Source organism: Filicampus tigris, chromosome 4, assembly GCF_054856515.1.
Source record: "Filicampus tigris isolate MCC_2025a chromosome 4, RoL_Ftig_1.0, whole genome shotgun sequence".
Taxonomy (NCBI): domain Eukaryota; kingdom Metazoa; phylum Chordata; class Actinopteri; order Syngnathiformes; family Syngnathidae; genus Filicampus; species Filicampus tigris.
The window spans coordinates 15308814-15323109 of record NC_141220.1 but is presented as its reverse complement, the minus strand read 5'-3'; the positions used below and the strand labels follow the sequence as shown (position 1 = coordinate 15323109).

Below are 14296 nucleotides of genomic sequence, written 5' to 3'. Positions count from 1 at the left end.
AAAGTCTTTATGCAAAGTGTTTTGCATAATTACATAGCAAAGCCACGAGAGCCACCCTCGCATTTGCTGGGTCACAAAATCTGCACAATTGGCGCGTTATTGTCCGCAGCACCGCCACAAAGTCCACACACACGATGGTGGGCAGGCAGCAAAAAAAAAAAAAAAAAAAAAAAAAAAAGGAGACAACAACAACATCAACAAACTCAAGCATCGAAGCTTGTTCGCTTTCACGTTTGCGCCCAGAAAAGTAAACCGACAACAAAACGGCTTTACTTTGCATGCTTGAGAACTTCACACAGTGGGCAGAGATAAAGCAACGGCAAATTTTCAGACCTCATCTGCATAAGTCTCCTTCTCACATTTTCATTAGTGGCGCAAAAAGAAATGCAGACACTTGCAATACAAATGTAACATTTTATTCTGATTAACCTCAATTTAAAATAATTCAATTAATGATTCTCATTTTTTATGTCAAAAATGCACATGCAAAATTGACATTTTCTTTGAATGAACAACCTAAGGCATTTTCTGTACGATTTTCTTCACTTATTTGTCATATTGAAATGACTTCAGCGAAACTGCAACCATTGATGAATTTTGCAGACTCGAAATTGACATTCGATTTGAAATCGGGCAAAAACGCATTTACAGATTATATATCCATTATTTCGGGTTAAATTGATTAATTTTAGGATTTGCTTCGTTTTTATCAAACACGTCGAAGTTACTTAAGAAATACAGACACATATTAACATACAACATTGAAAGTGTAATCTAATTCAACTTAATAGCATTCGTTGTAGGATTTTCTTCATTTTTATAACAGCTATTTCAATTATTTCAGATAAATGTGCAGACACGATGCCGAAATTTACACACATAAATTGTAAACTGGTTTCTAATTAACTTCAGATAGTCATGGCTTGATTTGATTGATTGATTTTTTTTCGTTTTTTCCCCATACAATGGCAACATTTCACATAATGTCTGAATTTACTGACGCAAAGTTCATATATTATTTTATTCTAGTTGGCATTAAGACTTTATTATATGTTTTGGGGGATGCACACAGTTCTGAAATTAGCGGACGTTGTTATTTTAAAAATATATATCAATTGTGGCACGTGCACGATTTCGTAGTGGATTGAATCAATTATAACAAACATGCGGTCAGGAAAATAAATGCAAGTTGTAGGGGGGAAAGCATTATTTAAAACTGGGGGAAAAGACTATTTTAGAGATATGGAAAAATTATACGCTTGTATAATTTGACTAATTAAATAATATTCGTCATATTGTATTCGTCAACAGGGTTAATAAAAAATTAAACAAATGAAATGAATATAAACTAATCAAGATTTCAAGCAAGAATTGATTGCAATGAAAATAACAGAACGAAAGCATCGAATAGTCGACATTTGACATATCATAAACATCATTTTGGAAGTTCATATGCCGCCCAATAAATGAAAATATGGCAGCAATTTTATTTTGTAGTTGAATTTTAAGAATGTATTTTTTTGATGAAACACATAAGAAGCTAAATTCAGACGGCCAGTTCTTACCTCATTATTACAAATAATGTTGGTGTAACCGTTCTAATTTATTGAGATGGTGAATTTGAGGTTTCGTTGGCTGTAAACTAAAATCAACACAATTATAACAAAAAATGCGAAATGTTTTAACTACTGAACTAGGTTCCGTTTTCTACCATGTTATATTTTGTAAAATATGTATTAACTTAATTGTTTAAGTCACTAAATGTGTCTTTTTTACTGAGTAAAATGGCTTGAATGGAATGAAAATAAACTGAGGATTTCCTTCAAGTTTTTCGTTTTTGAAATTATTTTTAGGTTTTCTAAAAGTGACAAAAAGAACCATTTGATATACCGGTATTTATTAATTTGAAAAATTAAGATTAAGAAAGGGAGGAAGAAAGCGTGCAAAGAGCGAGCAGGCAGCTGAGGTGAAAGGTGCTGTAGAGCGCCCTCTGTAGTAAACCACCAGCACTGCAACCACGACACAGCCAGCCGGTTGGCCCCCGCCGCCTCAGTCGTAGCAGCAGTCGTGCTCGCCTTCCCGGCCGCTGGTCATTAGTGCAGCGGGGCCCGGAGCCACTCACCGGGTCCTGTGGGGGTCACTCGGCGGTGAGGGGGGCGAGAAAGGAGGGCGAAGAGGGAGGCAGGGCGGAGGGAGGACTGTATTCATTTCTCCTCCTGTAATGTCATCTCCACAATTGAGCGCACATCAGCACATTTACGGGCTCCCAAATAAGTACAGGAAGTAAGCGCAAGAATTGATGGATTTTTTTTTTATTTGTTTTTATAATTCTTATTTTAGGACATTAATGTCTGCAGGTATTTCTTTGTTATTTGAGTGGACATCACAACGAGAAGCTTACGTGGACATTCAGTGTGTGACGCATACTTCAAATATAAGATTTAAAAAATAATAATAATAAATAAATAAATAAATAAATTTAGGCATGTTTATTATGCTTTCTATTATTAATGTAAATTGTATTAGTATTTTTTTTTTGTCCAATTTTTCATTCCGTCCAGATGACAAAGTTAATGTCTCCAGAAATTGGATATTTAACTGTACAATTACCACAAAAAAGGTCAGCACATATTTTAAGTGCAAAAACCTTTAAATAATAATAATAATAATAATAATAATAATAATAATAATAATAATAAAATCAGCCACTTTATATTTAGCACATTTGATTTATAGCCTACGAATTAAATTATAACAAACAAACCACAACTCCAAATTACCTAAAAAAAATAAAATAAAAAATAAAAAAAGCTTAGTACATTTTTGCTTCCACGCTGAATTATTGTTGTGCTTTTCACCTGCGGGTGTGAAGGCGCAGGTTGTTCTTAATAACGGTGGTCATGACGACGACGATGATGATGAAAAGCAAGACTGCGGTGGGTGGGACGCCGAAATCAAATCAACAGATTTCGAGTTTACACAAGGAAAAAACACGAGGAGCGTCCCGAGCATGAACTCGCTTCTTCAGCCAAACTTTGTGTTTTCTTTTTTTTTATCACGTCATTAGTACATGAAAGCATCCTTGAAGGGCGTCTCTATCGAACCGGTTTGAAGGCTCTCTCAAATTGGAGATTGTCTTTTTTTATGTAAATGCTGTGATGTCACGTATGTTCAAACGCTTCCAACTTGCAACGTGTGGATTGTAAACCCAAAACACAACAATAAAATACATGATGATGATGAGGTGAGTTTTATTAGTGCATGGCACAATTAAAACTAATGCATTAGAAATATATGTTTTTTGAGGGGTAGGGCATGTGTTCTGCGAATTCACATGGACATACAAATGAAATCGTATTAGCGTAACTCTTTAAACATCCAATGTTGCCCCTAAACCATTGAATGCCCCTAAAATCCATTGTAAAACGAAGAAGCACTTAAAAATGATAATACTAAAAACAAAGTGTGTCATATTATATAATTTTAGTAGTATTTTTTATTTAGTTATATAAGTTTAGTAGTGATTTTAATAACAGTAATGAGTGCACAATGAAAATTGGTCTTATTCTGTGTATCGGGGAGACATCCCGTGAAAACTGGCAACCTTTTAAAGTGAGGCCTATCTCAAAATTAGATATCAAAAAATATATTTGCGGATATATGTTTTAAAATACTTTAAAGTGTCATTCTGGCCAATGTATAAGCACCCGTTGTAAATACGAGACGTTAAAAATAATACAGCGTGCGAGTAGTAAACTGTGTGTGTAGGGGTGGGTGTGCGCGCGTGTGTGTGTGTGTGCGTTTTCAATATTTTAAACCGTCCCCTGCATCCTTGATCCGTGTCATCTGCATGTCATTCACCCAAGAGTCTTTTTTCACCTACTGTACAATGAAAGAAATCGAAATCAAGGTTGCAACGCGTGCAAATAATATTTCGTGTGTGTGTTTGTGCGTGTGTGAGTGAGTAAGGGAGAGAGAGAGAGAGAGAGAGAGAGAGAGAGAGAGAGAGAGAGAGAGAGAGAGAGAGAGAGAGAGAGAATTTTAACACTCAAATAACTGCTAATTTATTCGGTGTGGTCTTTTCGTATTTTTCCCACTTATTGAAAAAAAATAAAACACTTAAAAACGAGACAATGAAACTTAAGTTGTCTTATTGTATAGTTGAGGTGCTTTGGTGCAATTTAAAAACACACCATGAGTGCAAAATGGGAGGGGGGGGGGGCACCTTGACAATAATGCTCAATTTTGATTGGTTTTCTTTTGGACAATGTGTTTATTATTATTGTGTGTGATGTGTGCGTGTGTGCGTGTGGTGCATCGTCGTACATAAAACTCATCACATGTGATTATTTGGGAGTATTTAAGGTTTTAGAATGTGTCCTTCCAACAGATTGTTGGACATAAAAGTGTCATGTGCGTGTAATATTTAAGATGAGTTCTCCATTTTATAAATTTACATTTTTTTTTTACTCATTTTAAACACATTTTCCACTAAATGTCACTCCGCTCCTCCACCTATTGTGTGAACGAGCAACGCTTACAAGTGAGAAATGATTCAAATTTTGTAGTCAAAGTGTGTATCAAATTGTTTTGTGTCATTTGAACCGCCCACATTATTAGGTACATTTGCATTGTGTTAATGCATGCAACATTTCTACCATTTGCAGTCTTTTTTTTTTTACATTAAAAAAAATTGGGCATGGTGCACCTGACAGCTGTTCCAAATATTTTGGCCCCGCGTGTCACCCGCTAAAACATGACAAAGTCATCTCCGTGTTCTGCAGGACAATCCTAAATGTATTTTTTCTTATAGCGTGTCTTGCTTAGGACGTTATCAGGTGTACGTAATTAAGTGTCCCCAGTGTGTTGTTTGGAAGCAAAAGCGTAAATACATTTTTTCAGATCAATCTTCACGAGCACACACAAAAAGTTGCTGACCTTGCGTGTGTGAACTCTTGCTGGTGAGGTCCATGGTGTCTGTGTGTGTGTGTGTGTGTGTGTGCGCGCGCGCACTTTCGAGCACTGCGGGTAGATGGCGATGTTTTCTCACATTTATGGCCTGGCTTATACACTCAGTGTGTGTGTAAATGAATCCTGTACGTCGCTATGATCAAGGAGGACATGTTACATAGACCACGTCCAAAATACTAACAAATATAAAAGTGTAATTTTGTGTAATTTTAAAGAATATGCCTGGATTTTGGGGGGAAACGTGCATTTTTGGAGGAGGAGAGGAATGATGATTATGGATAGATATAAGCCACTTTAGCCACTTACAGTAATAAATTTGATTTCCTAAACGTGTGGATGTTTTTAAAAACATTTTTAGAAAATCAAATCAATTGAAAACAACCCCCCTTCACGTATACGTCACTTACGCGAGTTACACTTCATTAGCTCTTCCTGTTTTTCTTCTCCTTCTAATAATAATAATAATGGTAGTAAAACAATTATGATAACGTGCATCGTAAAGCTGACACGACTAATCACGTGACCCAAAACGTCATTTTGAGATGTTTTCATGATACACCTTACGAATTTTAGACGTCACGACTGTCAGACTCGCAAAAATGACGTCCACCATAATCGTCGTCATCATCATCGTCATCATCGTCATCATCATCATCATCAGCAGCAGCATCACTAAAGCAAGCACGCATGCGCAACACAGCAGCAGCAGTAAAAGTCAAAGTTGCACCTTTTTCCTCATTTGTAAAGCGGCACTGCTCATCATGGTTAGCCACAAGCGCACCCCCATAAAAAGACCTATCGTGCAATTTGTTTCTCCTCACTCAAAATTTGTGATTGAAATTGTTTTGTGATGACTTTCGGGGAGGTGCACCAATGCTTGATAATTAAATGCATATATTAAAGAATATAACAATGCATTCATCTCAATAAAGTGAGGAGGAGTGATCCCCCCGCCACCATCCATTCATGCATCCATTTCGAGGAAGTGAGAGGGGGAAAAAAGCCATGAAAAGATATCAAATTCATAAATTATAATTTAATACCAAGAACAAATTTACAGCAGAATGCTCGTTGTACAATAAGCTAACACAAAACAAACAAACAAACAAACGAACGAACGAACGAACAAACGAACGAGAATCGTGTTCAACTATTAGAAACTTTCGCGCGCACACACTCACACACACACGCGCACACACTCACAGGTATCACTCGCAATGAATTCATCATTATGATCATCATCATTAAAAAAAAAAGTATCTATACGTTATCAATACCCTGCAGTCATATATTTTTTTATATATTTATATAAAAAAGGTGGGTTTATAATTACAATCATGTCTCATTCTCTGGTCCACGTGTGTGTTCGTGTGGCGTACAGTAAGTGTGTGTGTGTGTGTGCGTGTGTTTGAGATCCTTTTTTTTTTTTAAATTAATAATTTTGTGTGTAATTGTGGACTCTAAAGAATTGGATAAAAAGATTGTTCTCTCTCACACACGCACAAACGCACGCACGCGCACACACGCACACGCACGCACACACACACACACTTGCACGTCAAAGCACCCCCTCAAAACCTGCTCACCCTGTTTCTAAGTCCTCATATGGACTTTCACTTATTTGTGTCTTTTTTTTAATGTGTGGTATGCGTGTGTGTGTGTGTGTGTGTGTGTGTGTGTGTGTGTCTTTAAATACAAGGGCTCGTGTGTAGTGAACGCACAGATTATATCTATACAGCCCCCCTCCCTCCCTCGAATCCTCCCAACCCCTCAATAAAAAGAAAGAACATTTACATTTATATAGCAAATAGGGTAAAATAGGTTAGCGACCTGTGGCCATGCATTCACAGTCTAAATATACATGAAACCAAACAAAACAAATCAAAACGAGAATAGGGAAACAAAATCAAAGAAAATGTGGTTGTAATAATAATAATAATAATAATTAACAATAATAATAATCATATGTATGTATGTACAGAACTCGTCAGTGCTACTGAGCCGAGCTGAGTCCGACACTCCGTTGGAAAGACGAGCGAAAATGACGGCAACCACACATTTGCTCTGGGCCACACAGAGCTGGTAGAAAAGAAACAAGTTGACCTATATTTACAACAATACTGCCTCACATCGGCATGCTTGCACGGCCGATTCACTCATCTTAAGGGTGCACATCGGGGAGAAAAACCCACCATTTCCCCCCACTTCACCATGCACGTTGTTGTGGAGAAATCGCGTCATGCTTGTCAGGCACTTAATTCGGACAAAATGGGAGGGTTTGTTTTATTGTTTAGTCATGTAATACTGCTATTAAACACCACATCAGCTTGGCTTTAAACTAGGATGACCCCATCCCCCCTCCCCCGGAATCATAATTCATCGAAGTAATATTCTAAACTAAAGGAGTTTAAGGCTGCCAATTGTTCAACGAGGACAAATAATGCAAACTATTCTTAGTGGCTCGTTAATTGGTTGGGAACTTAAGTGCGCTTGCAAGCATGAAGCTTCTACAGATGACAAAACAAGTCTAGAACAACTCCTATTGCTGTGGTTTTAATTCCTCTCTTGTTTTCTTTCTTTTGTTTGTACACATTATTCTCCACAAGAATGGAAAATAACACAACCACCAGTCACATATTAAGCCGGTTTGGAACCAACAAAAAATTAAGGAGGAAAGTACAAAACACACGCACGCACACAGCTATACATTTGGACACATGGACACAAGTGAATAAAAACAAAATTTCCTTCCTTTTTTTCAACAAAAAAATGCACTTAATACTTAAAATCTCCTCAACAAAATCCAATTTTTTCCTCTTTTTTCTTGTTGCTTTCATTAGAAAAAAAAACCACTTTTCAGTCCAGTTAGTCAGTCCGTGTCCTTTTTTTGGAGTGGAAGGAGGGAGGGAATAATTCACAGTTTTTTTTTTGTCCTTCCAATATTCCTTCAGAAAAAAAAAAAAATAATAAAAAGAAAAAGCAGCTAAAATCACTCAATAGTCACCTCCAGCCAGAACCCTCTCCCTCACAACACACACTCACACCACCCCCATCCTCATCCTCATCTTGTGTCTTCTTTACTGAATGGACATGTAAGGCCAGTTAAAGCTGCTCCCCGACAGCAACATGTCCCTGATGAGCGTTTCGATGGGGGTCTTACCTACCAGGCGGACGAAAAACAACTGTTCAATGACCGACGACGACACGGTGCGCAGCGACGGCAGGCGCAGCAGCAGCTTGCCGAAGCGGGTGGGCTGGTTGGGGTACTGGCTACGCACGTACTCCTCCAGGGCGCACTGGGACTTCTCCTGCAGGCTCTCCACGTGGGCAACGTCCGACAGGCCGCACGCGTCTGGTGTGGGGGAAGGGTGGGGCGGGGAGGGGGCACAGGGGGAGGGGGGGGGGGGGCAAACCAAAAAACAAACAAACTCAATTTTCAATGCAATATGCATGCTTAATGCTTTCGTGTATGTTGGCCGAGCAAGGTGCGAGACGAAGAGGGGGCGTGGGGGTTGGGATGGTGATCTAACCTTTAGGGAAGCCCTCAACACACACCCCACCCCACCCCACCCCACCTTACTCCACGCTGAGTCCATCATCACAGAGGAACTCAGTTGAAAATCAACTTCTGTTTATTTTGGGTGGAGTTATAGCATGAAATTGGTCATTTTAGCTTGCTTGACTTTAAACAAGTGCATATAATAATTTTATAACGTTAAAATAATGTCCATCCATACATTTTGCATAGCGCTTTTTCAATCGCAGGGCATTCAAATATTACCTTGGTTATTTTTTTTATTAGTTTTTCATTTGTAGTAGTACACGTAGAAATGAGAGCCCTTCCATACAATGTACATAAATAAATATAGTGTATACATGAACTCCATCTCACCCAATACGGTGACAATAAGACAGATTGGGCAGCAAATGCCATATATAACCAATAACCAATGTACTTGTAATTTTTCTTTATTTTTGTGCAAAAGAAATACACATGACAGCACATACATGTTGTTGTATATAATTTAGATTTAGTTGTTATTTCTTGCGTGACATGATTAGTAATGAGAGTCCATTCAAATATCGTTTTATATAATTCATATATGTGTCATATATATGTAATAAAATTATAGCTAGACTTTGAGTTGTCCAACAAATGAATTTCCCAGTTACTTTTAATTACTTCTTGGAAGGAGCACCAGTTAGTATGTTTGTTAGGATTCTAATAAGAACTCATCCATTCCTATTGGTGTACAGCCTTCCCTTACAGTATTTCATTTTGCAACAAAGTTTCTTTCATTTTTTTGTTTATTTAAGCGGTTTAATTAGCCACAACAGCCATGTATTATGTATGATCTACATACTGTATCATTCCATCAAAATATGTATTTTAATTGGGCAACACATGCATGAGCCTACCCAGGGTTATTTTTTGTTTGTTTGTTTTTTGCAATACAAGAAACAAACAGAAGTGAAAACAAAATACTTGGTCATCATTACTACATGTACGTTTGATATGGTTGTGGAGCAATATAATTGTCGAATGGAAGTGAGAGCCCCTCCTTTTTTGTATATTATGTACATAGCATGACGTCAAATAACAAAACATTAGCGTTAAAACCTGATTCCCCTACACCCTGTGCAATATTAGGCTTGTCTTTCTCTGTCTCAATCATTTTGGTACCCCCTCCCCCCAGTCTGTCTGAGACCCCCTACACACACACACACACACACACACGCACGCACACACACACACATCATTTATATCTGTCAGCAGCCCCAAACAAGAGTCGAGGTGACAAATGGCGGAGTAGCACAGCAAGAAACGTGCAATGATTGCGCTCCACGAGTGGGTCTGGTCCTCACCTGTGGTGAAGAGCACGATGGCCTTGAGGCAGCTGTACTCGGCTGAGTCGACGTGCAGCGCCTTGAGCTTCTCCACCTGCTCCTGGAAGATCCGAATGTGATCCATGAAGGCCACCACGCGGTCCGCCGACATGGGCGAGGCGTGCAGGCCGGCCGCGGCCAGCAGCGGGGCCACATGTAGCGGCATGGAGCACTGCGCCGCGTTGAGCACGAACAGCTCGCTCCACGTCAGCCGCAGCAGGGCCACTTGGTCGGTGATCTGCAGGTCCGGGAAGAAGGGGATATTCCGGGCCCACTCCACGGCGCTGAAGAGCATGCGCGCCGCCAGTTCGCAAATGTTCTCGATGCCCATGATGTTGTTGGGCTGCATGCACTGGCTGCCGTAGCGGGACGTCGGGTAGGGCTCCGCGCGCAGCAGCAGCGAGATATATCCCGAGAGGTACGAGTGGCAGTGCAGCGGGTCCCCGTTGGTCAGCGCGAACTGGCCGTGGTGCGGCTGCGTGGGCGGCACCCGTCCCCTTTGCACGGCTGCAGTAAAAAGAGAGACTACAGATATTGAAGCCTGAATTCTGCACGTCAAGCACCGGCCAAGCGGTGAACGCCAACTGCTTAGCGGCTTGCAAAATGGCAGCAGTAACACACGTACACGCAACGGAGAAGGCTGCACAAAGGCGTCGCGTGTAGAACCCTTAACCCACACGATTGTATTTTGCAATAATACTCCACGCACACTCGGTAAACAATAGAGCTCGAGTGGACGTGGACGCGGCGCGAGCAAGCCTTTATATCCTATTTTTAATCAATATATCTACACATTTTCAATGCACACAGTTATATTTGCTAGTTTATGGTAAGATATGATAAAAATGAAAAATATACATACATATATACATATATATATAGAGAGATTTTTTTTTTTTAAATGAAAAAAGGATCCGGCGGATGCTCCCCCGACTCGAGCGCCGGCACAAGGCGGCACTGAGGCACGCTCCGGCCAGCCACCTTGCGAGGGAGCACCCGCTGCATCACGCAAACACACCGAGTGCAACACAAAGCAAAAAAAAAAAAAAAAAAAAAGTGAGGTAAACAAAAAGTCCCAATACCTTCCCGTCTCATGCCGACCTTGAGGCATTTTTTGAGGCGGCAGTACTGGCACTGGTTGCGGTGGTGCTGGTCGATGGGACAGTTCCGGTTGGCCCGGCATGTGTACGTCAGGTTCCGCCGCACGCTGCGCTTGAAGAAGCTCTTGCAACCCTCGCAGGTGAACTGGCCGTAGTGTTTGCCGCTCGACTTGTCCCCGCACACCACGCACTCGATGTGCTGCGGCTGCTTATCCGCCTGCTGCTGCGCGCCTTGGCCGCCGCCGCCGGGCGCCGACTGGCCGTTGTTGGGGCCGCCTTGCGCGGGGGTCTGCGCGGCCGGCGGCGCCACCTGCGCGGCCGTCAGCCCCAGCTGGCCCGGCTGCCCGTTGCCCAGCGCCAGCCCGCCTTGGGTCTGCGAGGAGAGGGCGCCCTGGGTGTCCGCCACGTCGTCCTGGGAGCCTCTCCACACTACCATTGCCATATCTGCCTCTCAGTCAACGGGGGGGAAACTTTTTGCTCGGCCGTTTTGTCTCTCTTGTGACCTTTTCAGGGGGTTGTCGTTCCTCGCGCAGACCGGGGTGGTGGTAGGGGGGCGGGGGGTGTCACCACAGCCGAGGCGCCGCGCTCGACGCTCCGCTCCGGGAATGAGTCGATTCGAGAGCGACGACGACGAGGAGGAGGCGGAGGAAGAAAACGACGACGGGGAGGAGGCTGCTTCTCACCAGCGAGGCCGAGTCAAGGGGGCTCCTACTGCCGGCCATCCAGCACCCCCGTCGGCGGGGAAGGTGGGCCGAGTGCCGGGACGAGAGCGAGCAAGCAGCATGGACCGGCTTGGCTTTTTGGAAGGAGGAAGAGGAGTAGAAGAAGGAGGAGGAGGAGGAGGAGGAGGCGGAGGAGGAGGAGGGTCGGAAAAGGGGGGGCGAGGATGGAGAAGACCGGCGGTCGAATGGGGACCAACAAGCTCCGGGTGCGAGTCTGGAAGAATTCTCTCCACTTAAAAAAAAGAAAAATCCGCTTCTCGCGCCAGCAAATGTTGGAGATCTCCGCCTTTTAGAATCCTCCTAGCGTCTTCTTCTTCTTGTTCTCTTCCGTGCGGTGAAAATATGATTAGAATGCGGTTGAAAAAGGCGAATCAAAGTGTGGAAATATGTTAAAAAGGCGGTCGGGGAGGTTTTTGGCTTAAGAGAAGCACGGCTGGCAGAATGCTTTCTCTCTGATCAGCTCGCTGAGCTTCTCTATATAGTGAACTTTGACACGACTGCTGCAACTTAGCACACGTTGCCATGGCGACGCGCTGCCATATAAGGCAGGCGGAGTGTGTGTAGGACCGCCTCCCTCGCTCCCTATTGGCTGCCGAGCCGCGGCTGTGCCACTTGGTGCCGAGCCAAGACGCGGCCGAGGTCGAGTCAGGGCCGCCGGGTCCTAAAAGGAGGCGCGTTTCCAGGAAGAAGTGGCGATGGGGGTTGGCGTGGAGGGGAGTAGTTTCTTCTCAGCCATACCGTACGTGAAAAATATGTTTCACACTGTATTGGATATCACAATTAAACACGAATAAAGCAACTACTGCCCTTTATCATATTTTTTTAACATGAATGAGTAGTAAAAGAGGAAGAGGGGGATTATGATGTCCATACTGCAAAAAAATAAATAAAATAAAACTACATAAAATAAAAATGTATAAAATATTTAAAGTACATAGAGTAAATATTACATTTATCATTCACACAAACACACACACTACAAAGTTGTGTATATAGGCAAAAATATATATGGATTTAAAATAATAAAACATTAAGAAAATGATTTTACCCAATATACCAATCACACATACAATTTTGCGCATAAAGAAAAAAAAGAAGTAAAAATATGAATAGGAAAAAAAAAAATCAATGGTTAGTGGAATTTCTCAAATGTCCCATTCATACACATTAGCCTACACAATTGTGTTCAAAAAGGTAAAAACAACTTAAATCAAATGCATTTATTTACAAAAATGACTCAAGATTAAAATCCATAAAACAATCAAAAAATAAAATACATCAAGAAAATGTATTTGCGCCCCTTAGATTGACTGGCGAGCAGACCCCAACGATGCGGGGATTTCTGCAGCTCCCGCAAACCTGAACAGGATAAGCGGTCCACAAAGTATAAGGAATGATGGATGCAAAACAAAAGTGCTGTCTAATCTTCCATTCGCTCACTTCAACTCAGATGGAAATATTCAAATATAGGCAGACAATGTTACTGCTACTGTACATTACAGCCCAATTGCACAGGTGTTACATATAAAAAATGTCAAAATTTGGGGTCTTAAACGCGCCTGTAAATTGCCACTATTAAAAAAAAAAAACATAGCTAGATAAATTATTAGAATTATAAACCCAAAGATGATACTTTAAGTGGGAACGTGTCGGGAAGCTGCTGTCAATAAACTTCTCTTCCCCCAATATTATTATTAAAAGCCAGGCTATGACCTCATTCATGACCACAGGCTGTGACACTTGAACTCTTTATGTGTGTGTGTGTGTGTGTGGTGTGTGTGTGTGTGTGGTGTGTGATTGTCTGCTCCACGCATTGTGGTCCCAGCGCAGTGTATGGCTGCCCCCTAGCGTCTGAAAGTATACTGCCTGCATGCACGCCCGCCCCGCGTTCATTCATTGCCTTCTTGATCGCAAAGAGCGCGCTTGGTGCAACTCCAGGAGTGTTGACGCTCCACAAGCTGCCTGCCTGCGTCCAGTCGACGGCTCGCCGCAGCCTCGGACCAACTCAACCCAGCGGCCACACTGACTGTTGGCCAACTTGGATTTACTTGACGCCATTTCTAAGTCGTTTGAGAGCTGTTTTTTTAAATGTTTTTTTTTATTAAGTTATTTTTAATAACTACATAGGGTGACTTGCTTTTATATTGCTTTTATTTGCAGATTCAGCACAAACGGATAATCCGTAAATAAAAGAAACACTTCTTAAAATGTCGGACATATATGTGCCTCACTCCAATTCTGGTAAGTATACATTTTTGCACCCTTTATGAGGATAACTAGAACTGCAATGTAGTATTAAAACCCCTTAATTTTAGAGACGCGGGCTTGCATTTTTGCATGAATTTCCACTTCACGTTAAATTATATGGTGTATTGTGTAGGTAGGTAAACTCATTTTTAATAGTGTTGATAATGTTGTTGTTACGGCAGCACACCTACCAAATGCATACGCTGCTGACTCGTCCGTGGCGGGGTGCATCTTCTCTGCCCTTTAAAATCTTTAATTTAGTCTTGTAGTAAAAGTCAATCGGGCTTCTTCTCCTCACATGCAAAAAAAAAAAAAAAAAAAAAAAAGAAGAAAAAGAAAAAAGAGACAGAATAATTTAAGCAGGTTAAA

At 41.5% G+C, this 14296-nt stretch overlaps 1 protein-coding gene across 2 annotated transcripts; it reads right to left on the bottom strand.

Moving 5' to 3' along the window:
* Positions 1-5987: 5987 nt before the first annotated feature.
* nr2f2 (nuclear receptor subfamily 2, group F, member 2) lies at positions 5988-12217 on the bottom strand. Of its 2 annotated transcripts, none has more exons than XM_086028357.1 (3): positions 10941-12217; positions 9838-10383; positions 5988-8323 (listed from the first exon to the last, which is right to left on the bottom strand). In XM_086028357.1, the coding sequence occupies exons 1-3, from the start codon at positions 11398-11400 to the stop codon at positions 8049-8051; spliced, it is 1281 nt and encodes a 426-aa protein (XP_085884483.1). In that variant the 5' UTR covers positions 11401-12217; the 3' UTR covers positions 5988-8048. The 2 variants fall into 2 exon arrangements, with proteins under 2 accessions (XP_085884483.1, XP_085884484.1); XM_086028358.1 differs by having other exon boundaries at positions 9838-10365; positions 10941-12212.
* Positions 12218-14296: the final 2079 nt, after the last annotated feature.